The sequence below is a fragment of the Ambystoma mexicanum genome, chromosome 5p (genome assembly GCF_040938575.1).
Source record: "Ambystoma mexicanum isolate Mex_15411 chromosome 5p, UKY_AmexF1_1, whole genome shotgun sequence".
Lineage (NCBI taxonomy): Eukaryota > Metazoa > Chordata > Amphibia > Caudata > Ambystomatidae > Ambystoma > Ambystoma mexicanum.
In genome coordinates, this window is record NC_090930.1 from 328,578,262 (window position 1) to 328,603,974 (window position 25,713).

The 25,713-nt window shown below is 47.9% G+C and overlaps 1 protein-coding gene across 1 annotated transcript in view; it reads right to left on the reverse strand.

Moving 5' to 3' along the window:
• The window catches only part of FMR1 (fragile X messenger ribonucleoprotein 1), an 821,120-nt gene that overhangs the window by 265,662 nt on the left and 529,745 nt on the right, over positions 1–25,713 (reverse strand). The window contains exon 10 of the mRNA XM_069612766.1: positions 7,536–7,645. Coding sequence (XP_069468867.1) covers positions 7,536–7,645 — 110 coding nt within the window. The remainder of the gene's footprint in view (positions 1–7,535; positions 7,646–25,713) is intronic.

Consider the following 25,713-nt stretch of genomic DNA (forward strand, 5'->3'; position numbering starts at 1 on the left):
GGGTGCTCAAGTGGAAAAGGGATGCAAATGTTTAAGCAGGCGGGGTGGGGGCCCGATGGGGCGAGCTCCCAGACCTATGGTGCTCTGGAAGCGGGAAGAGATGTGGGGCGGTATGGCAGATCGTATGTCTGGGGGTTGTTTCAAGCATATGGGGATGGGGCAGGAAGCGGAGGGAGGGTTGGGACGGCGGGTGTGGGGGATTGGTGGTGTGCTGTGTGGAAGGAGGAAGGGATGTGGGGTGTGAGTGGAGAGGGTGAGGAGGTGGGTGAGTTGTGGGGGGATGCGTAGTGGGTTTTGGGCATGGGAGGTGGAAGGACAGCAGGGTGTGCTAGCGAGGAGGTGGTGGATTGGAGAGATGGGTGGGCAGGGTTTAGGGCCACTGGAACAGTTAGCCTGTGGTCTGGAGTTATGGTTGGGGGGAAGGTCAGGGCAAACACCTGGGGCGCAGGGTTCAATTTGTTGGATTAAATTTTCAAGTGGAAGGTTTGGTTCGCTGTGTACATTCGGGAGAAATATGGGCACAGACTGGAGGGGGACGATGCAGGGGAATTCTACTATGGGGAGGGACGGTTGAAGATTGGGACTTGGAATGTCCGTGGGTTAGGTAAACGGTTCAAATGCCACCAGGTGAGGTGATTCCTGAGCAGGCACAGGGTCCAACTGGTTATGCTCCAGGAGACACATATGGTACGTAAAGATTTAGATTCACTTAGGAGACGGTTGGGGGCGTTAGTGGTGGGGACATCATACTCGTCGTACGCTAGGGGAGTCTCGATTTGGGTCGCGGTGGGGCTCCCAGTTCAGGTGGACAAGGCTTTGACAGACTATGTGGGGAGGACTGCAGTGCTCCTGGGGTGCAACTGAAGGGAGAGACATCAGTGTAATTAATTCTTATGCACCAAAAGTGGATGATAAATACTTCCCATCAGTGTGGAGCCTGGCAGGGGGATAGAGCCTAGCAGGGAGATGCAGGGGGATACAGGGATGGTCTGTTTATTTGGGGGTGTTTGAGAGGGTTTAACTGTCTCTTGGACCTGCACTTGGATACTACAGGGAAAGCCAGTCACCCTAAGCAACTGGCAACGACGTCCTTGAGAGAGGTAGTGGGGGACCTAGACCTGGTGGAATTGTGGCAAGGGTTGCACCGACAGAAGAGAGGCTATTCCTATTTTTCCAGGGTCCATGGGTCTTATTCTCAGCTAGACTACATGTTTATGGGGGAGGAAGAGATTAATTCCTTTGATGATGTGGAATATTTGGGGAGGGTCGTTTCAGATGATTCACCCCTAGTGGCGCAGCTGCGGAGGTACCGTGACATTCACCGGTAAGGCTATAGCGACTACCCGCCAAGTCCTTGGAGGGAGGCATTCGCGGGACCAGTACGCAAGGAGATAGTTCAGTTTTTCAAAATCAATGGGGGTGGGGGGTCATGTGGGAGGTCTTCAAGGCAACAATAAGAGGGGTCTGTATTTCAAAGGTGATGGGTTGCGGCGGGTGCTGCAGGATAAGCTGCGGGAGATGGAGAGGCCGGTGTCGGCACTAGGAAAAGGTCTGGCAGAGGGGAGGCAAGTGGGGGAAGAACTGGCAAATGCACTGACTTCTCATCGTGAAAGGCCGACTTTGCTCTCACACTTTGATGAGAGTAGGCAGGATGTGCAAATCCATGTGGAGGGGAATAAGGCTGGACGGCTGCTGGCATGGCTGATCTGGCAGGAACAGCCCTGTAGCACCATCACGCAGGTCAGATGGTAATCAGGAGACTTGATTAGTACCCAGGAGGGGATTAACGAGACTCTCTGGCTATTTTATCAATTCCTATATACTAACGAGGGAACCTATTCAGAGATGGAGGCAGATCTGCTGAACTCGATAAATCTACCAGCTCTGGAGGGGACTATTGAGGAAACTGATATCAGCTAAGGTAGAGCCCCCGGGAGTGATGGTTTCCCGGTGGAGTTTTACTGCAAGTATGCAGATCATTTGGTCCCTCACCTTAAAAAAAGTATATGGTGAGGCCTTTCAGGCCAGGATTCTCCCAGACTCACTGAGGGAGCCGTTAATAACAGTCCTGTTGAAGGAGGGCAAGGATCCCGTAGATTGTGCATCCTACCGCTCGATATCTCATTGCTAAATTTGATGCAAAGGTCCTGGGGAAGGTTCGGTCTAAGGTGGCTCCATTCCTGGTGCACCCGGATCAGTACAGATATATAAAATATATAGGGGGACGGAATACCTCAATGAACCTAAGCCGTTTGTATCATGTGGTGGACCAGATCAAAGATTCTGGGAGGGAGATGGCATTGGCATCCTTTTATGCGATATAAGCTTTTGATTCACTGGAATTGGATTGGCTGTTTAGAGTGCTGAGAGCCTTTGGACTTGGGGGGAAACATCTGCTGATGGTTGCGATTGCTGTACAGTAAGTCAGTAGCGAGGGTGAAAACAAATAATTGGATCTCATCGCAGTGGGCGCTGGGCAGAGGGACGAGGCAGGGATGACTTGTCTCGCTGATCTTCTTTTCAATGGCCCTGGAACCTCTGGCACGGTTTTTCAGAAAGGAGATGGAGGCAGGGATACTGGTGGGGTGGAAAGGTGCGGCATATCATGTCTCTTTGTATGCAGATGACTTGTTACTTTATGTGATGAACCCACAAGAGAACATGCTATTAGAGATTATGGGTAATTTTCACGTGTTGTCGGGATGTCGCATCAACAAACATACATCTTTGCTGTTCCTGCTGGGGGCCATGCATGACCCCGATTTGACTACCCTCTCGGATTGGGGGATAAGATGGGAGGAGGGGGGGGGGAGCATTTAAATACTTGGGTATTCAAATTATCCACGACATGGAAGAGACAGTTGTATATAATGCCAGCAGATCATTGTCAGGGATACGTCAATATCAATGATGAGAAGGGTGGCACTCTAATGGTTATACTCCCAAGGCTTCTCTACTATTTCACTAATATATCGTACGGCATCAAGAACATATTTTGTTTAATGTTGGATGCGAGGGTTGGGGAGCTGCTATGGGATACAAGGGGGAGGAGGGTCTCGCTGGCGACTTTGAGACGTCTGTGGTCAGGGGGGGCCTTAACCTGCCAGATTATGAGCTCAATTTCGTGGCAGCACAACTGCAAGCGATACTGGCATGGACAGAAGGGAGGAGTTGCTGGTGGGGTTGCTGGGAGCTCTTCCAGCTCACGGGCAGGAGATAGAGCTGTTGTGGGGCACAATAGGAGGAAAGGGGGCCACCAATGTATTTCAGGTGGTAATAACGCTTTGGAGGAAGCTTTTGAAGAAATTACCAAGTGCCTGGTCTCTATAGTGCAGACCTACCGTACCGTGGGGTGTAGTCCCGGAACTTCGCTTGGCGATCACGAGGGTAGGGATACCTGCTTTGAGAGATAGGGGTTGAAAGACAATAGGGGACCTATTTGAGGGTGGGAGTCTGATGTCATTTGAGGAATGGACGACCCGCTATGGGTTGCCGAAGGGGCACTTCCTAAAATATGGTACGGTGACCAGACGACTGGCTGCTGTGTGGAGGGAGATCCTAGAGGAACCACAGGTGAGCCCACTGATGCAGGTGCTCCTTACACAAGAGGGTGTGGGGGCCCAATGTTTCTCAAATTTACCAGGCACTGCAGAGTACATTCCCCACAAAGGAGCCGTCGGTTCAGAATAAATGTGAGAGGGATCTGGGAGGCCCGATTTCGAAGGGAGAATGGAAAGAAGTTTGGCAACCGGTCCAAAATTTTTTCGCGGAGCGCTAGGTTCTAGCTTATCCAATTTAACGTTTTTCATAGAAAGTATGTAACCCCTCTCAAGTTACACGTGATGAATAGTGATAGGAGTCAGGACTGCCCCCGTTGTGCGACGGGGCTAGCAGGGATATGACACATGCTCTGGGGATGCTTGTATCGAACCACTGGCGGGCAGCAATTGCAAAGATGAATGAAGTGCTTCGCTCTAGACTTGAGTGCTGTCCAAAGGTGTGTTGTGGGGTTTACTCCTAAGGGGTGCCGGGGGAGGGGGGGGGGGGATTTGAGCAACAGAAACTGAGAAATTTAATGGCACAGTTTATGCTGGTACTAGCAAAAAGAAGGGTGGCCGCAATTGCCTGGAAGAGACCCTAGGGTCTGTCAGCGGTATATTGGAAGGAGGATGCTCGCAGGTGGGGGATGGCGGAATTGCATATAGCTGCTGGATAAGTTACGGTTCCCTGCAAATTAAAACCCCCTTGAGAGGGAGGAATGAGCAGGCAGAAAACCTGTAGAGAGATTAACGAGGGGGGTGGGGAGAGAGAACAGACAGGTTGGGGGAGTCCTGAGGGACGGGGGTGGGGGGTTGAGAGGGTTGTCCTGTGGTCCACTGTACCCCGATGTTTCTTTTTGAAACTGTACCATTACTGATAGTCATGTATACTATGCTGCATTTCTTTGTTTACACTGAAACTCAAATGAACAAATGTTTTAAAAAAAAAAAGTTTCCTTCTTTAATATTAGTGTTCTCCAAACTTCTTTTAAATATTGTGGAACCTCTGAGGTGAAAAAAAGAGGAGCTAACAATGTTAGTGATCAGAGGCGCAAGACAGTGAATAGAGTCTTTAATGATGGTGGCCAGACAGGCATCTCCAGAACAGGCAGTCCGCCCACAATATCAATAAGTCTGTCTTCTGCGAGTTGATTTAAACAGGATTCAGGAGGTACGCAAGAATAATCAATCAAAGCCTTAGCACTTGAGAGATGACTAGCAGAATCAAACTGATTTTGTCGATGTGTGTTAATGGCAGCCGTATGAGACTTAATCTTCATAAAAACCTGCCTTGTATATAGTATACTAAGTGTTGCTTTTATGTCCTACAGGACTTGTGCCCTTTTTACCCTCTAATTCTCTAAGAATACCAAACAGCTCTTTCTCGTCAGATTGTGCATTGGTTATTCTGCTGTCAAAGTTCTTTCTCTTAGCATATATATAATTAGTAGAGCGGATGGCTTTTTTTTTAAACTTTATTTTTGGTTTGCATGTCACATCACAGTCGCTTCAACTTCCCTCTTACAAGAGGTATACATGTCCAAACAGTAATTTACTCCCCTCCTCTCCTAGTTCGCATACCAGCAATGCATGATTAGATAACAACAAAGGTTTAACACATTAGGAGTGCAGGTTGATAAGTTTCATATAGGGTTTAGTCACTATCTGAGTCTTCTGTGACTGGTGGGGTGACTTCGAGGTATGACCTGAACGGTGTACAAATGTCTTTAGGTCTGCATGATGGGGGGGACCATATTTCTTCACATTCGTTTACATATGCCAAAGCTGTGAGGAATTATTCTGCGCCTGGTGCTGGTCTACTTTTCCATTTCTGTAAAATGCATTTTTTAGCCACTACGCATGCAATATTAAATAGTCTCCTAGTCTTTTCTGGTACTTTTCCTATGTCACCGAACAAGTATTTTTGGGGCTTGAGCTGCGCTGGTATTTGCGTTATATCTTCCAAGATGTTTGCTACTTCACGCCAGAACCCAGTTATCAGGGGGCAGGCCCAATACATGCGATATGCATCTGCTTGAGGGTTGTTACATTTTGGACAGTGTGTAGTTATAGAGTCGTGAAATTTTGCCATTTTGACTGGGGTGTAATGGAGCTTGTTTAGTATTTTAAACTGTATGAGTCCTGCATTCATCGAGACTTTCTATATAAGGAGGCAATATCTGGTCCATTTCCCCTCTTCGATTGATATACCCATGTCCTCTTACCAGGAGGCCTTTATGGTGTTTGATGATTTTGTGTGGGTTTGGACTAAGTTGTATAGTGTGGAGACACCTGAGTCTGTATGTGGGTACAGCGACTGATAACTTGCGTGTTTGGGCGGTTCTGTTGGGTACGTTGGCCATCGTTTTTTGAATGCTGCCTTCATGCCGTGGTATTGTAAAACAAGTTGGCCTTGTCCCACATTGTCCATAAAGTCTTCTAGGGTTACAAATCTGCCGTTTGGGAACATGGCTTTAATTGTAATTTCGCATTCCGGGATCCAGGCATTCTGTATACTTATGTCGTATGTTGGTTCGATGCCTGGGAAGTTCCATAGCGGGGCTTGTGAATCGTAGGGTGTATCTATGTGGAGCCGTTTACTGATTGCAGCCCATGCTGCGATTGTACAGGATGCTGGGTCAAATTTGCAGTCATCTTTATGAGATTTCGCAAATATAATGGATCTCGGGTCCATTTGGCGGACCGAGTGTCGCTCTATGGGGACATGTGGTGTCTTTTCTGCAGGGTTCTGCCGGTATTTACCATATTGTGCCTGTGCCACTTGGTATTACAATTCGAAGTCGGGTGCGGCAAAGCCCCCCATTTCGTAGGGTTCTACCAGCCTATGCCATCTCAATCTGTTGGCTCCCCCATTCCATATGAAGGTGGTTGCCATGGACCGTAGATTTTCAAAGAAAGGTTTGCCCGGCCATATGGGGACGTTGCTGAAAATGTACAGGAGCTTTGGGAGCACTACCATTTTGAGAACTGCGATTTGACCCACCAGTGATATTGGAAGTTTGGCCCAGATTTGGAGTTTGGTGTGGATCGTCTGCAACGAGGAGTCATAATTATCTGTATATAGTGAAATGTTGTCTCTGGAGACAAGGATTCCCAGGTATCTGATATGGGTAGGGGCCCACCTCAGAGAGAGGATGGCTTTTTGTAATCAGCTGCAGCAGCTCAATATTTGGCAAGAGTATCTGGACAAGGGTTTTTTCTCCAGGGCCTTTAAGAAACCCACCTGGTTTTCCTATACTTTACTACTTTAAGGGAGAACTAGATTTTTCCTGAGACCTCAGACTTTACCCTCTGAACGGATGGGAGCCAGCGTGTCAATAACCAAGTTAGTGATGTCTAGAAACTTGCAAACTAAAATGTTTGTCTCACTAGGTTGCACCATATTAGAGATCAAAGGAAGGGCAATATCTGCAAAGGCCTCAGGAGAAGCCCTGCTAAGATTTCTTACTCTAGTTTCTAGTCTGGGGTACATACTAACCTTTTTATACATAACGGGTAGAAGAAAATCAAACAAGATCAAGTAATGATCGGTTCACGGACTAGGCGCGACTATAAGAGCTGCATTCAGAAGATTATGAATTAACATTGAGAAACCTGAAGGTGTCTCACTTACAAGTCCCCGGGGATGTCAACCAGGTGGCTAGGACACGCCCATCACTATTGGACCCAGTACCTGGGGGTAGACGGATCATCTGGATGGGACCGCGAGGGGTGAGTCGCGGTATCCACCTTCTTATAACACTGTTGTCCCATCCCACCCGTTAGTTTGATTCCACTGTCAGATTTGTAACCTAAGTGAATAAATCAGTTTAATACCGTCAAGTGCTTTATCTCCAAAACCTTTCATGTTCATGTATCAAACTATAAGATCTGCTGCAAAATAGTGTCATCTGTCAGAATCCAACATTTTACCATGCATTGTTACCATTCAGGTTCTACAAGAGAAAGAAACTGACTAGACTATAATGTGGGTACCTCTTCTTTCAGGATATTTTTGTCATTTTCAGCTTCAATTCTTACTCGTACCACACCAGACTTGTCCACTATTTCTTGAATCAGCTTTCCATTTTTTCCAATGACTTTTCCTAATTAAAAAACAATAAATCCAATATTGAACATCTGCCATTGAAGAGCAAAATTTAAATGTAAAGGATTAATAGTAACAATGTAGTTTCATATTGATAATTCAACCGTTACATTATGAACTGAATGTAGTGGGATACCATGCAAACAAACTTTCCAAAGTCTTAGCAGCCTTATTAGCTTGAATCATTAAAGTAACATTTAGGATTGTTTCTTTCCTGTACATTCTTCATTATTTATTTGATACCCTACACACAAAGCCGAATTTCTAGGCTTTACACATGTGAACTTTGCATATATGCAGGGTTTGCTCAAGAAGGCCATGTTATGTGGGAGTAACTGCGCAGTGGAAAATAAGTATCAGGGAAAATATATGGATCTCCAAACTTTTATGCTAGTAAATGTCTAAGACAAAAACAGGCCATTATGTAACTCAAGAAAGACAGCGTGGCAGAGTGTATTTCACTAGTTTGTTTAGGCTTTCTCCAGTGTTCACAAAGTTGCAAGCAACAAGCTACTTATAAAAGTCACTGGCAGCTTGGCATGAATGCCAGTTCGACAAATGCGTACAGAATACAATATCTTACAGAGCACAAATACATTTTCACTAGCTAGTGACAATGTTTTCATATCTTAACAACTATGCATTTACAGCTTTATGCATTTGCATGAGTGGATTTGCATTGTTTTAATAAAGGTGGCCAGCCCCATAACCTTCTTGCTTTTTATGTTTTCTATAACCACTTGCCCTTATTTATTTTCTTAACAACTGTTTTGCAAGAAAAATTAGAACAATCAGATGTAAATGCCCAGATGCAAATGCACAAAGATGGAAGTGGGTAAAGACAGGTCACCACGGTAGATTAACATTTTAGACCCTGATCAAGCTTACCAAACAGAGCTTCCTGAATACTCTGTGCTTTTCAAGTGGGCCATTAGTTCCAACATTATTCATCTCCCCATTCGTCACACTTAGGCCTTCTAGTCAAGGAATATTTGAGTCCCACATGGTTTACTTCTTCCATGCCCCATTGTTGCCAACTCCAGGCTTTCTTGGCACGGTCATAACAATACTTTTTACCCTTGGGAGCATTACACTTACTGAAGAATTGATTCATAGTTCTCAGACTTGAACAGAGATCATGTGACCATTACATATGTAAAAAGGTTCATTTGTAACCTATTTTCCATATATAGAAGTAGAATAGACAATTTGAGGCAAGTCATACATTCCACAACAACACCGAGTAGACATAGGCAATGTGTGACTTGGCTCAAATGGACTATTCTACTTTCACATTTCAGGTGAAACAGTTTTTCTCAAGCCTTTTTAAACCCACAATAACTTTTGGGGGGTTTTTAATGCATAAAAACTTTACTTGCAGGGACGTTAAGGTGAGAACTTAATGCAACAAAACCCCTGAAATTCAGCTAAAGCCACCTTAACTTTACGCCCCCTGTTGCACAGCCTATGACAACAACAATGACAACTCATATGACCCAGATGACATCACTGGTGATATCAGCTCTCCACTCACCAGCGGCCAGAGTAGAACTCCTGCACACAGACAGTTTTCTTCTTGTTTATGGATGGTCCTTCGATTGCAGACCCTGACCTTGGACAGCCGGTACTGTCTTGATGCTGAACTCTATGCTTCTCCCCATGACGAAGCTGCGCCCTGCTTCTGCCCCATCTGCAGTTACAGGAAGGTGAGAGCAGTGTGAACGAGTGCTGAAGTGCAGCTTGACGAGTCCACGTTACCCACGTTCCGAGGTCCTTTCCTCTAACGGAATCCCAGAAACTGCAACGGCAGCGTCTGTGGGAAAACCAGAAGGGGCTTGCAGAGCCTACAAATTTGCTGTACTCTCTCTACTTGGAATCTTGCACCTTGTATTTTATAAGTGGGAAAAACGTACAAACGAAACCTCAAGAACCAGTGTCGCCAGGTTTTTATTAGTGAAGCCTGCGAGGAGGAAAGGGCGCGCTGTTAACTGCTTTGACTGTACTGGGTGAAAACACTTGTTGGAATGTTTGGTTTTTGCTTACTTGGAAGGAAGACTGCTCCCGCTCCGAATAGCGTGAGTCTACCAGCATCAGCTGATAGCAGTTGAAGCGAGCGGCAAAGTCCCTGCATCCGCACGTGACCCGTGTCACGTGACAATTGGAGGCCCCTCCCCATTTTACAAGATTCAAAAGCAGAACAGCGCGACCCTTGCGGCGTGAAGCCCGTGAGGAGGAAAGGGCATGCTGTTAACTGCTGTTTACGGCTGGAGACGGTAGAAAGTACTGGTAAGTGTACATAAGTAACACAATGTATAAAGACATCTTACAGTGCTTGTTCCAAAATTACACAATTCACTCCTCTTAATTGAAGTGACTAAACCCCGCACAAGACTACAAGAGAAACTTGAAGAGTCTGTAGCTCTGGTCCAAAAAAAAATCAATCAACAGTCAGATTTAATGGAGAAAGCGGGCACATCCACCAAAACCAAAAATGTGAAGTCTGACCCAGATAAAATCAATGAGACCCCCATACAAAAGCAAGTGATAAAAGAGAAATTGGATGAACAACAAACAAAAATAGTCGCGCGCACGGGCTGTTACATGACAGACCAAGATCACAATAGTATTAAAAGTGATACAGAGGACTTACTTGAAGCTCTGCCCCTAGTCAACAACAAAGAGGGTAATAGGCTACCATTACAGCCAGCCATCAAATCCCTTAAAATCAATACCAGGATATCACAATTACCAACTACAAAGAATGTGCACCAGGACAAATTACCACTTGATGATGGTACTCCAGCGTTGACAATCCAAGGGCAAAATAAAACACCAAATAAAAAATTCCAAAAAGCCAAATCTGAAGATATCACTTTTACTCCATCACTCCAAGAGAGAGCCAGGATAGCCGAACAACAATGGCATTCTACATACTATCCTACAGATTCCATTAACAACGACCTTACAAAATCATTACCTATACGAATAGCAAGGCTGTCGCTCAATATTACAGAAATAGATGCAATAATGGATTCCCAAGAAAAAAGAGCAGAAGTATTTAAGGGAGTCCTTACACCAGCTCAATTTAAACAGATAAACACATCCACACCGATTATATCTAAAGGAAACGAGAGTCCGCAAAAAACGACTTTAGAAACACCAACTAACCATACAAAAAACGAAAGATTGAGGGATTCTAATCCTGAATCTATGAGTATGAAAGATGAATCTTCAGGGAATATATCCAAATCTCCTTACAGAGTGCCAACCACGATGCTAGATCTACAGAACACCTTGGTAGCAGTACTTTCAAATGCTATGATTCCTTTCCTAAAAATCCAGGAATACATGGTTGATGAAACAAAAGATCAAGCAACCCTTCTGGCAATGATTATGACTAAACAAACCCAACTTGAATCTTTCACAAACACTATACAAGAACGACTGAAATTTGAAGCAGAAACTTCTAGGATGTGGCAAACAAGATTAGCAGACATGGCAAGAGTAGATCGCACAGACAAACAAAACTTGATGGAAACTGTCTACTATAACAAAAAAACTGATAGATAAAGCAAAAAAACAAACACAAATGCCGGCCCAACTATCACCTCTGACTAAAGAAACTCAGACTGAAGAAAAAATAGAGGTCACAAACACTGACCAAACTACGCAATATGAAATGCTAAATTTTTCTATTGATTTATGTACCAATCCTGTCCCGTCAATCTCGGGCAATAACGAACCACCAATATATTTATTTTAAATTTATTTTTATTATTTTAAACAAACAAAACCAACAAACAATACAGCTTTTCGGGACGTACATAATCAAATATCAAACCGTCACATTATACAGTGTTATTTTCCGTCCTCTCCCCACCCCCCCATAAACTTGAGCCGGCTCATCCGTGTCATCTACAGGAGCTTTTTCGGGAATCGCAGTGCTTGTAGACTCGTCTGAGTCTTCTGTTTCGTAGTTAACCTGGTGGGGGTTTACCATAGAGGTCCCTAATTGTCGCCAGGCTATCAGGGGGCCCACTTCCTCCTCACCCCCCATGGTAACGGCTTCAAACTATACTACTGATTCTGCTTCCGCCCATCTTAGGAGGTCCGCCCACCATGTCTCCACCCTGGGTCTGTGGGCCGCCTTCCAGCCCATTGCGATCAAACGCTTGGCCAGGATGTAAGCCAGGTCCTTCATCTTGCTTATGTGCTTTAGATTGCGTGGCCTGGGAAAAATCCTGAGCATGCATGCCCAAGCCGACCCCACATCCAGCACCACTCCCCGACCGGCCATCAGTCTATTTCGTCCCAGAATCTGTGCACCTCGGGGCAGGCCCAGAACATGTGTAGCAACCCCGCTTCCACCTCCCCGCACCTGGGGCATTTCTGTGTGGCCGAGCCTCCAAACCTGGCTATTGTCCCGGGGGTCAGATAAGCCCTATGTGTGACATACAACTGGATCTGTTGGAGTCTCGCATTTCGGGACACCTTTTTATGGTATCTTTGAGCTCTCTCCCATTGCCCCTCTGTCATGGGTCCTCCTACCTCCTCCTCCCAGTCCTGCCTCAGTTGAAGCAGCTCCTTCCCAGCCTTTGCTCTCAGGAGCTCGTATACCCTGGATATTTCGTGCCCGCCTTCTGAGAAATTGTAAATCGTCTCCAGGGCGGCTTTGGGTTCTTCCGCCAACACCGTCTCAGGCCACCTTTCCCTCACCCGTTTCGTGAGTCTGGTGTAAGTTATATATTGGCCTCTATGCACCCCGTCTCCTCCTGCAAACTCCGGAATTCCAATACCTCCCCCTCCTGCCATATATCCCAGAGGGTGGCCAAGCCCATCCCATCGGTTCCCAGTATCTACGGACTACCTCAAGCAATTGGGAGTCGTTTCCACACAGCGCCACCAGCGGAACCTGCTGGGAGAGCGGATCCGGATCACCCACCGTTCTCCACGTCCTGCACCAGACCTCCCAACCCAGCTCCAATAGTCTCCCTCTTCCCACCAGTTTACTCTTTTGTAGCCACACCGTTTCTCTCAGAAAGTATGGAGCCAAGTCGCCCTGCAAAAGTCTAGCTTCTGCCGAGTCCTCTGACGACAACCACCTGGCCAAAAACAACAGCTGCCCCGCCAGATAATAAAGCTTAAAGTTCGGCAAGTTTATGCCCCCCCCCGTCACACGAGTTCTGTAGTTTCCACAGGGCCACTCTGTTCCTGGAGTTGCTCCATATGAAGCTCCTGCACATACCGTGAAGTCTCTTGAAAAAGCTTCTGGGAATCAGATACGGGACATTTACAAAAAAATGTAAGAGTTTGGGCAAAACCACCATTTTGAGCAAAGCTGCTCTCCCCATCATAGATGGGAGTAATCTATACCAGAAAACCATACTATTCTTGACTCCTTCGATCACTTTCTCTGTGTTATGTTCGTGCTCGGTTTCTATCCTATGATAAATGTTTTCTCCCAGATACCTAAATGTCTAAGGTTGCCAGGGTATTTGCAGGATAGGCAGCCTCTCCAACGGGACACTCTTATACCTTCCCAAGGGGAACAAACTAGACTTCCCGGGGTTCACCGATATGCCCGAGAGGGTGGCATAACGATCCATCACCTCCAATACATATTGCAGGTTTCCCTCCGGGTAGCGCATACAGCGATATCAGGTGCATGCCACTTGTCGTACGAATCCCCACCTCCCCGAATTGTTGTTGCAGGCATATTGCCAGCGGCTCTAGCGCCAGTATGTATAACATGGGTGACCAGGGGAATCCCTGTCTGGTCCCCCTGCTGAGTTGCCATTTGTCTGAAATTGTGGATCCCGGTTTGACTCTCGCTACCGTGGTGCTATATAACCTCTGAACCCACCTGAGGCATCCAGGTCCCATTCCGTATCCTTTCAGGGTTGCTTTCAACCATGGCCACCGCACCGAATCAAAGGCTTTGACCGCGTCTAGCGACACGATAGCCAACTCGCCAGTGTCCTCCTCGGTGTAATCAATGATATGGTGCAGCCTCCTATGGTTGTCTGTGATATTCCTACCAGGGACATAGCCCGTCTGATCTGGGTATCAACTTACCAATCACCCCCTTTGGCCTATTGGCTAGCACTGTCGTGAGTATTTTACTGTCCTGATTGAGCATGGACAAGGGTCTATAGGACCCGCACTCCATGGCCGGCTTGCCTGGTTTCAGTAGTGGGATGATCACTGCCTCGCGGAGGGACGATGGCAGTTCCCCCAGCTTGTAGGCTTCATTAAACATGTCAAGCAACGGCTGGAGTAGCTCCTGCTTATATGTCTTGTAAAACTCGCTAGGCAACCCATCTGACCCAGGCGCTTTACATGTGGGCAGATGTTGGATCACCACTTCCAGTTCGTCCGAGGTAACAGGGGCATCCAGATCTGCACGTTCTAGGTCATCCAGAGTTGGCAGCCCTATATCCTCTATTGTTCCCAGTATATCTTGGTTCGTATCCTCCCCTGTGTCCTCATATAGTTGTCTATAATACTTGAGGAACTCCTCATTTACCCCCTCCTGGGAGTTACGGATTCGGCCTTCCGCATCCCTGATCTCTCTAATCAGTAAGCATGGGGTCTCGCTCTTGTACAGCCAGGCCAGCAATCTACCCGGCTTATCCCCCCCTGCATGTAGCCTCTCCGTGTATTTCTTGTAATTTAATTTGCATAATCTGCCCCAGAGTCCACTGCAGGTTAACTGTAAGTCTCTTATCTTGGCGCTGTTGTCCCGGGTAGTCTCCTCATTTTGCATAAGACCCTCCAGCTCTCTTTCTGATTCTTGAAGTTCCCGTTCAATGCCCCATTGGAGCCCTTTAGATTTTGATATAGCGACCCCCCACACCACCACCACCTTAAACGCCTCCCATACTGTACCCACAGAGCGTACACTGCCCGTGTTAGTTTCAAAATATTCCTTGATGGCCTCCCTCAGGTCCTCTCGAAAACCCTGCATCTTGTAACGCCTCAGTTCTGAGTCTCCATGTCGGGATGCGAGCCCTGGGGGGTTGCTCTACGACCAAAGGCGAGTGATCGGATAATATCGAGCCTTATATTCCGCTCCCATCATTTCTCCCAATATCTCGGCAGCTGCAAACACATAGTCTAGCCTCGTGTGCAAGTCATGTGGTGCTGCGTAGTGCGAGTATTGTCTATCCAATGGATGCAGCTTCCTCCAAACATCCACTAGGCCTAGGTCTTCCAACATTGTCCCCAGCGCTCGCTGGCTTCCCTGATTCGTCATCTGACCTGTCTGTTCTAGGATTCAGGGTGCAATTAAAGTCCCCTCCCCACACTATCGCGCCACCCACCAAGGAGCTAATCTTACTGTATAGGGACCTAAAGTAAGCCGCTGTATCATGGTTAGGGGCGTACTAATTGATGATATGCACCTCTCTGTTCTCCAGGGTCCCGTTACCACCACCATTCTGCCCTCTGGGTCTATTGTCGAACTGAGCACCTGGAACGGCACGTGCAGTGCCACCCATGTGACCACCCCTCTTGCATATGTCGAATACGTGGCCCCCATGACACTACCCCTCCATTTTCTCCTGACCACCTCCAGCTTCTCCTTCGTGAGGTGGGTCTCTTGCAGCAAGGCCATATCAATACGCATCCTTTTTAGATACAGCATCACTTTGTTGCGTTTTAAGTAACTGTTTAGGCTTCGCACATTCCAGGTCACCACTCTAAGATTACCCGATGCCATCTAATCTGTGTGCTCCTAATCCACTCCTCCCTCCGATGCTTCCCGTGATGGCCCGTTTACCGACTCTTACCCTTCCCAGCCTCAACAATTCCCCCCCCGTACCCCAACTTCACCCCACTGCACACAACCCAACTCCTCCCCCCACCCTACCCTACCCCAACAAATGCCCAGCTCCATCCCTGGATCTCAGGCCCACCCGCGTCTGGTCCTATCTAGCGTCCGAGGACTAGGACCCCGCAGGGCGTCACCGATCTAACAGTGACCTAACTAGGTGTACTACTAATGGGTTCAAGGGATGCCTCCTAGGTGCTCCCACTTATCTATTTAGGGTTGTTGCGCCCAGCGGATCCCGTCAGCCTATTTTGCAGCGCACTCCCCACAAGCTTAATTTAACTCTATATTCAAGTCCCAATGTCCTAGCCATGTCCCCAAAGAGGACATGGCTGCGTGCTACTTATCTCCTGCAGCCCCCATCTGGATATCCGGTTCCTGAGGGCGGCCCTGCATATCTAGCCATTCCATCACATCCTTCGGCGTCTCAAAGAACAGAGATTTGTTCTTGTAGAACACTTTCAACTTGGCTGGGTAAAGCAATATATAACGATGGCTTGCTTCTTTTAATCTTCTTTTCACTGACCCAAAGTTCATCCTGCTACGCTGTACGTGCAGCGTATAATCTGGATATGCCGTGATTTTTGCCGACCCCCTTTTGATCGTTCCTCCCTTCCGAAAAAATTTGAGTATCTTCTCCCGGTCTCGATAGTTCCGAATTTTTGCGATCAGCGGTCGCGGGGGGGTTCCTGGGGACGGTCTCCATGTCAAGGCCCTGTGCGCCCTTTCAACCACGAACCCCTGGGTCAGCGCCACGCCAGTTATCTCCTGCAGGAGCATGGTTTCCACATATTCTGTTGGGTTGGGGCCCCTCCATTCCTTCCGGCAAGCCAACAATTTGTATGTTGTTTCGTCTGGCCCGCCATTCTGCCTCTTCCGCTCTGTCCTCCAGGTTGCCCACCCGCTGCACAAGGGCATGTAGCGCCGATCCATGTGCGACGCACGCCGCCGTATTCGGGGCCATCTCCTTCTCCAAGTTCCCGGTGCGCTCCGCAATCGTCCGCACGTCCTGTCTCAGCAGGTTCACTTCCTCTTGGACCGCACCAATCTTGAGCTCCAGGCCCACTCTCAGTTCGTTCATTGCCAGGCCCGGTGTAGTCTCCCAGGCCACTTTCAAGTCTGCAATTGCTGCAAGCACCTCCTGGATCGTGCCCGGTGCCTCCGCCTCTGTCGTGGGGGTCTCCTTGCTTTTGCCTCCCTCCGCACCTAGGGGCGTCTTGGTGTAGGCCTCCAACGTGGGCTGTTTGGTCCTGGGTCTAACAACTTTATTAGACATCCTGCCGTATTGTCCGGGCATAAGCCAGCTGCACCTCCCCGCGCACAAAGGTCTGCGTGGCACCAGGCCACTCTTGGCAGTATAGGGCCGGAGCAGCTATGCCCATGTGTGTCTTGGTCGTTCGCCTCACCTTTAGAGTGGGCTGTGTCCGCCCACGTAGTTGCGCACTCTCTGTGTCATTACTCCGGTCTCTGCCTTACTCCATGGGCACCTTCCAAGTTCGGTCTGACTTCACTGCGGGCCCAGCATCAGTCGCGAGTTCGCTCGGCGGGTCTCGGCAGTTACCATCTATGCGCATTCGGGCTCCGGGCGCACGCCTCTTCGGGCGTCTTGCTGTCTCGATCTTGTCCCTCGGCTCGCAAAGCATAAGCACGGCCCGGGCAGTCCGCCTTCTTTCCTCTGCTTCTCCACACCATGGCCCCTTCCGTTCTATTGCTTAAAACAGGATCCTGAAATCCGTTACAGGTACCGTCTGATCCTCCCGTCAGTTATCGCTGCAGCGCGCCCATGACCCTCGATGATCCCTTTGTTCCTGCGGCCATTTTGTTTCCATTCTCCGAGTCGGGGCCCGCAGTTCTACAAATGGGTATAACTGTGTCCGTGCATCCCATATGCACCAGAAGTTCAGCGAGTACGGCCCCCACCTTCATTGTCACGGATGTTAATTCACAATGCTGGCAGGCATCCGTGCATGCACTTTTTCCCCAGGATCAATACAGGATCGAAGGAGCTCTTCTGGAGCACGTCCCTTTACATGGCCGTCCTAGCCACCGAACAATATGTACTCCCTTTGACATTTTTGATCTGGCCAAAGGAGGAACAGCAGGCCAAGCCTCATTAAACAAACCAATTCACAAAAAAGCGATTAAGAAAACGCAAACGGGCTCTCGTGCATTCTTGCGTAAAATGCAAACTGTACAAAAATCGTTAAGTGAAAAGAGCCAGTTAACGAAACGAGATACTACTAAGAACATGGCGCAACAGGGACAGAATTCGAACTTGCCTACAACCAAGAATTTGACAATAATAACGCCAAAAGATAATATCATCCAGACTGAACCATTGGACGAGTTATTAGCGGAAATTAAGCAGGATACATCAAACAAACAAAACACCTTTCCTAAAATTGGAGAGATAGTGATAAGTGAAGATTCAACAGAAAGTAATCCATCTTCCATAAATTCACAAGACGAGGCATTAATAATCGTAGATGAATGCTTTGTTACAACCATAGACACTTCAATTAACTCAAGATTCAGATGAACAAATAAACAATTTATCATTTACATACTCAAATTTATCGAATGAGGAAAGCTGGTCATCTTCAGCAGCGCAAGATGGAACAAGAGGAAAAGAAAGATCTGTTTCTTCTGGAAGTCCACCAATCACGAGACCAAAATTTTATAACCCACGGAGTTCTACGTAAGCTTACAGAATATCACTATTTCAAATTACGACATCCACAGAACCACCAGTGATGCTGAATAGACCTAATATTCTATGGTTAGTTAAAGCCATACCTCAACTGAAGTCAATTGGAACTGATGATATCGAAGTAATCATCTTCCCAAATAAAAATCATATGGAAAAAGTGAGCATTGATTTTTACTCCGAAGAGATTATGCAACGTGTACTTGCAACGAACTATCAATTAAGAAAATTAGGATTTAATACAGAGGAAATCTTTGTAAAAAGATGCATGGCGGAAAAAAGAAAACCAAAAATATAGCGCGCTCAGATCAAAATCAAAAAGAAAGACAAATGGAGCAAACAAATAGAGACAAAAATGAGAAAGAGTCTACTAGTACTCCAACATTAAGACCAGAATTCAGAAGAGTATACCAAAGTCAAGAAAAGAAGAAAACATACTTATAACCAAAGAAGAATGAAAAACAGCTAAACAAAATATCTCTATAATCATGGAATACAAGAGGACATAAACACCTATTTGAAGATACTTCACTAACCCTTGCAGAATCAGAAATAATCTGTCTGCAAGAAACATGGTTGACTAAAGAGGTCCTCTGTGAAGGTTATATTACTTGGATGAATCCTGCAATAACTTCGATTCAAGGTCGGCCTGCACCAGGTATGATGATTTTAATGAAAAACATTCCATCATGGTCAATAGTAGCTAGAAAAAATATACATCCGTGGGCCCAATACATCACCATTAACCTGGATGGTGATAATGACAACAACGTGCCGCAGTCCAGGAAATCCGGGTGTATATCAGTGTTTAACATCTACTGGAATCCGACAGCTATTAATGACAACAAACGAATTGAATCAGTATGCGATGAAATTGACCACATCACTCTGTCGAATACCAATAACAAATTCATCATTGTAGGAGACCTCAATATACATCTATTTAATAAAAGAGGGGACAAATGTACCACACAAGAAATGACAAATCGTGCAAGAAAATGGACGAAAGAAATGGGATTTCGCAATATCACCTTATGCGAACAGCCTATGAATGACAAGGGCCTACCTTGTCCAACTTGGACACATGAAAATTCCACCTCAATCATTGGCTATATATTCACATCAGTGAGTTCACAAAAATTAATAACTGCGATCAACAACTTACCGTACACTGCAAGCGATCATCACCAAATATCTATCACTTGGATTGCAAAGAGAAACGAACCTGATCGCATAGATTTACCAGCACTTGAAGTCACAAACGGGTTGAACAAACTTCGAATCGGGCTGAGGCACTGAGAGATACAAGGTTCAGAGTGGACCTGAGGGAGAAGATAATAGAATATTTTGAAAAGAACACCGGTAGCGTAGCATCAGAAAGCACTCTGTGGGAGGCATTTAAGGTAGTTGTGAGGTGGGCAGCAATATCAAAATCCAAAGGGCTCCAAGGGGACATAATAAAAGAGCTGCAAAAAACAAAGGAAACTCAAAGAAATTATGGAAAAAGGGGATACCTCTCAGGAAGATGCCAAAGCTATTAATCAATTGCAACGAGAATGTGGGGGACACTGGGATAGACTATTCAACTTAAACTATAAGAAATATATAGAAAGACAACATGCTGGGGGTGTTACGCTCACCTGGATTCCACAGGGGCGTCGAACGAAGCTGGACTGCTGCGGTCTCCAGCAGCGTGACTCGTAGCGAAGTGATGATCGACTGCACTTGCCCACTCAGTTTCGTCTGCCTGGCCCGCAGGAATATTTTCCTAAAAGCAGTAAAGGGGATTAGCCACCCGTGGTAGAGAGGTTACACTAACACTATTTTCCCTGAAAATTTCCAGTATTCCCCTTCATAAAGTCTCACCTTATTGTTTGGAAGGATGAAGTCTCCATCCTGCGTGGAGTGCAGGGGCGCGTAGAAGTTCAGTTACTTCACTGATCCGAAGGTATTTGGCAGAGTTCCAGACCACAATGACTCTGAGGTAAGTAGTGTGTAAACCGAATGTATAGTTCTTTTAGAGTTCAAATGTTTTAATTCACTCTTGCTCCTTTCATACCTTTTCCCTTGCAGCGTGATCCAAGGAATGAGTTCGCCTCGATGGATGACGGTAGCGCTTAGGTAAGAGTCAGTATGTACCAAGCACTGTCTAGCAAGTAATATTGTTCCAAATGCAATTAACCAATAGTTCTCCATCTTCTTTGCAGGTGCGGCACCTTGCCGAAAATGTCTCACGTAGGATGGTGACCAGGGCTGCCTCGAGCGGTAAAATTCCGATTAAGTATCTTGCGGTAAGTAAAAGAATGTCTTTGGCGGAACCCCGCTCACCTTTTGTTTGTTCTTGTCTTTTCAGATGCTGATGTTTCGGGCGACGATTCAACGGGTGCTGCACCGGGTCGTGGAGGTGCTCCGAAGACAAGCGAGTATGGCGCGGAGCTGCAGCTGGCAATGCGACGCGGTTTATTTTAATGTCTTTTTCCTTTATCCACAGGTGCAGCTGCTCCAGGAAAAGATGATGACCAAATGGAAATCTCCTTGTTCTAACTTTCTCTTCTTCTTTCCTTTTCTCTAGGATCGGCTCCGGACACAAGATGGGTGTGGCTGTAGACTGGATGCTGGACTGCAGACACGGTGAGTGTTACGCTGCTAAGATGCAGAATAACGCGAAGCGTGTGCTGCTCTTCGGGCGTGGTTTAAATAGCATCAAAAAAGTAGTTCCCAGGTAAGAAGTTCCAGTACCACACCCAAGCAGCAAAATAGTTCCTAAAGGAGAGTAGTCCCTTCATGGCCTCATGATGGCCTGTACATGGGTTCTTTGCAGGACGACCTGCATAGTTTAAAGTTGGCAATATGAGCCTGGACTGAACCCATATAGCCCCTAGGCAGGGTTTTGGGAATTCCTGTGTCTTCTTGGGTGCCTGTTCCCTGGACAGATGGACCTGTTCCGGATGTCTGGGGGCAGGCATCGTGACAGCACTCCCCCCCACCCCCCCAGGCCCCTCCGAAGGCTGTTCTCCTCACTGGTCCCGGTTTGTCTGGGAAAATCTGGTGGAACCTTTTCACCAATCGAGGTGCATGAATATTGTCCCTTGGTTCCCATGACCTTTCTTGTGGACCATAACCTTTCCAGTCAACCAGATAAAGTCTTGATTTGACTATTTGAGAGTCCAAAATATTCTTTACTTCAAATTCTGGTTCCCTGTCTATTAGGATGGGGTTAGGTGGTTTAGTTAGCCTTGTCCCTGGTTGTACTGGCTTTAGAAGTGAAACATGAAAGACTGGGTGAATTTGCATATTTGACGGTAACTCCAATTTGATGGCCACTGGATTAATAATGGCTTTAATAGTGTAAGGTCCAAAATACTTGGGGTTAAAGGTTCGAGTCCCCCTTAAAGGTATGTGTCTTGAAGCCAGCCAAACTTGGTCTCCTATCTGATATTTCGGAGCTTTGCTTCTATGTTGATCTGCAGTTTTCTTGTATCTCTCTTTAGCCTGTTTCAAATGTTCAGTTGCCTTTTTAAAAGCTTGTGTAATAGTGGCATGCAGATGGTTCACAGCGGGCATCTCTAAGTGTTGGGGCGAATCGAGTCAGAGGTTTGAGGATGTCACCCACATATAGTATAAAATGGGCTTAGTCCTGTTCCTGAGTGCAATGAGTTGTTGTATGCATATTCAGATATCCACAACATTTCTTTCCAATTGCCTTCGTTTTGGTGTAACATGCACCGTAGATATTGCTCTAGTGTCCTCTCAGTTTGACCATCGGTTTGAGGATGGTGGCTGGTTGATAGTCTAATGTCAACTTGGGCCAATTGACAGCATTTCCTCCAAAACTGAGAAATGAACCGACTTCCCCGGTCGGAAACCAATACGGAGGGGAATCCATGTATTAAGACGATATGTTCTAGAAATTCCTTGGCCAAGGTCGAGGCTGAAGGTAGACCCTTTAATGGAATGAAATGAGCCATTTTGGAAAAAAGATCCACTATAACTAGGATGGTGTTATACCCATCACATTGGGGAAGGTCAGTAATAAAGTCAAGGGATAAGGTATGCCAAGGCATAGGCGGAATGTCCAAAGGTTGTAATAGGCCTGCTGGTTTCCTTTTCTGGGTCTTACTTTGGACGCAAATACCGCAAGACAGTACAAATGACAATGTCTTTCCGCCAAGTAGGTCACCAGAATTGTCTTTTGATCTTGGCCTCGGTTTTAGCGATCCCAGGATGCCCTTCTATCAAAGACTCATGGTAATTGGAGTTAACATGTTCTTGTAATTCTTTATTTGGTAGGTAAAGACGTCCTTGATAGTATGGTAGGTGATCAGTGACTGAATAATCTTTGCCTTTGTTCAACCAGCTTTGTAAGGCTGCAGGGTCGAAAAGCTGTTGAATCTTTTTATGGATGTCGTCCAGAGTCTGTAGAGTGGTTATGCCAAGAATTCTTCTCTCCAAAAGGAACAAGTTACTTACCTGTAACTGTTGTTCTCCAGCATGGGTCTGGCATGGATTCACATGCTCATGAATATTCCCCGTCGTCAGGCTGGGAATCCTCGGTAAAGAAAAAACCAGTATCAGTTTCGTTTCTGATCTGTCTTTCGTAGTAGTAACCAATCACTGGTCTCTGCGTCATACTGACCACAGCCAATGACTGCCCTCTACCTAAGCACCGCCTCTGGCAGCCATCTTCAGATTTGGAAGCACGTGAAGTGGCAGTATGACCAAGTGAAGAGCCGCAGAGGGGTAGGCGGGAGGGTTCGCATGTGAATCCATGCCAGACCCATGCTGGAGAACAACAGTTACAGGTAAGTAATTTATTCCTTCTCCAGCATGGGGTCTGGCATGGATTCACATGCTCATGAATAAAGAATACATAGCAGTACACACATGCACAACCACAGGAGGTGGCAAAGGCTCAACATTAAGCATTACATCAAACTCAACATTAAGCATCTTACCTCCTCACCAGGCTCACCTCAGGCGAACAGGTTGCGCAGCACTGCTTGGCCGACCCTGGACTCCTCCCTGGAATCCCGATCGACGCAGTAGAATTTCGTGAAGGTGTGCGTCGACCTCCACGCAGCAGCCCTACATATGTCCAGCAGGGGCACACCAGAAAGGAACGCCGTGGTAGCTGCGATCGCTCTGGTGGAATGGGCTCTCGGACGGCCAGGCAGCGGTCGGTTTGCCAAACGATGACAGTACATGATACAGCCGGAGAGCCATCTGGAAATGGAAGCCTTCGAGAGAGCCTTCCCCTGATTGACAGGTCCAAAGTTCACAAAGAGTTGTGACGTCTTCCGAAAACACTTCGTGCGGTCCATGTAGAACTTCAGCGCTCTAGCCACATCCAGCGAGTGCAAAGTCCTCTCAGCCGGCGACGAAGGCGACGGGAAGAACACAGGCAACACCAAGGGTTCGTTGAGATGGAAGTCCGACGGTACCTTGGGCATGAAGGAGGGGTGCGTCCTGAGCACTACCCTTGTGTCGTGAAAAGTCAAGTACGGGGCCTTGCAGGAAAGGGCCTGGATCTCTCCCACCCGTCGTGCGGAGGTGATGGCCACAAGAAACGCTGTTTTCCACGACAGAAACTTCAACGGGGCCGAGTGCAGGGGCTCGAACGGAGGTCCCATGAGCTTGGTCAGCACCACGTTGAGCTCCCACGCCGGGGCCGGAGCCTTCACCGGCGGGAACGATCTGAACAGTCCCTTCATGAACTCTTTCACCAGACGATGAGACCACAAGGACGTCCGCCCCGTGGTTCTGGTGTATTGGGAGATCGCAGCAAGATGAATCTTGATGGACGCGTGTGCCAGTCCAGCTTTGGCCAGCGTCAGCAGGTACGGCAGTACCTGGGGAGCCGTAATCCGTAGAGGGTTAATCTTCTGTGCGTGGCACCAGACAGAGAACCTCTTTCATTTGTGTCCGTAGCATTTAAGAGTCGAGGACGCCCTGGCCTTTGCAAGAACCTCTCTGCAGTCGGCCGGTATGTCGTATCCTCCAAACTCTAGCGCTGCAGGAGCCAGGCCTGCAAGTTCAGCGATTTCGGGTCGTGGTGGAGGATGGCGCCTCCTTCCCTGGAGAGTAGATCCGCGTCCACCGGCAGCTTGATTGGCGGGGACGTTGACAAGTCCAGAAGGTCCGGGAACCATATCTGCCTCGGCCACGCAGGTGCGACGAGGATCATCCTGCACCGTGACCTCTTGAGCTGGTTGACGAGCCGGATTAGCAGTGGCAAAGGAGGGAACGCGTAGAGGAACAGGCCCTCCCAGGGGAACGAGAAAGCATCGCCCATGCTCCTCGCCTGGGGAAACCTGCTGGCGAACCTCCGGCACTTGGAGTTCGTCGCCGTCGCGAACAGGTCGATCTGGGGTGTGCCCCACCGTCGGAAGAGGCGATCCACTAGATCCTGCCGTAGTTCCCACTCGTGGCACGAGCGCAGCTCCCTGCTGAGTGAGTCGGCGATGGTGTTTTTTATCCCTGCCAGATGAAACGGCACCAGAAACATCCTTTGGGCGACGGCCCAATGCCACAGGTCCTGCGCCTCCTTGGACAGTGCTGGGGACCTGGTTCCGCCCTGTTTCCTGATGTAAAACATGGTGGTGGTGTTGTCGGTGAAGATCCTCACCACCTTGCCCTTGAGGGACGGAAGGAAGGACCTGAGGGCCCAGAACACTGCACGGAGCTCCAGGACGTTGATATGGAGGGACTACTCCGTCGGGAGCCAAAGGCCTCTTGCGTGCAGATTTTCGGTGTGCGCTCCCCACCCTTCCAGGGAGGCATCCGTGGTCACTGTCTCCTGGTGGTCTGGGGTCTGGAAGTCCATGCCCGCCGTCAGATGCGCGCGGGTGCCCCACCACCGGACCGCTCGGCGAAAACTCTCGTCGAGTGTGATCCTCTCCTCAAAGCCGCCCGTCGTTTGGATCCAGCGCGCGTCCAGGAACTCCTGCAACGGGCGCATCCGGAGCCTGCACATGGGAATGAGGTAGATGCAAGAAGACATCATTCCGAGGAGGGACTTGATGGACCTCACCTTGGCCGCGTCGGAAGCCAACATCCGCTGTACCTTGCCCAGGATGGACCTGGTCCTTTCCTCCGACGGGGAGGCCAGAAGGGACACTGTGTCGAGCTTCGCTCCCAGAAACAGTGCGTTTTGCGCGGGTACCAGGTGGGACTTGGCGTAGTTCACGGAGAATCCCAGGTCCGTGAGAAGATGGACGGTCCTTGCCGTGTGCTCCACGGCGAGCTCCCTCGTCTTGGCTCGGATGAGCCAGTCGTCCAGGTAGGGGTAGACGTGGATCCCCTCGCGGCGCAGCTGCGCCGCCACCGGTGCAAGGCACTTGGTGAATACCCTGGGTGCCGACCGTAGTCCGAAGGGGAGGGCTTTGAACTGGTAGTGACGCCCTTGGACCACAAACCTAAGGAATTTTCGGTGCCCCTTTAGGATGGGAATATGGAAGTAGGCATCCTCCAAATCCAACGACGACAGGAAGTCTCCTTCCTCCAGCTGACCCAGGACGTGCTGGAGGGT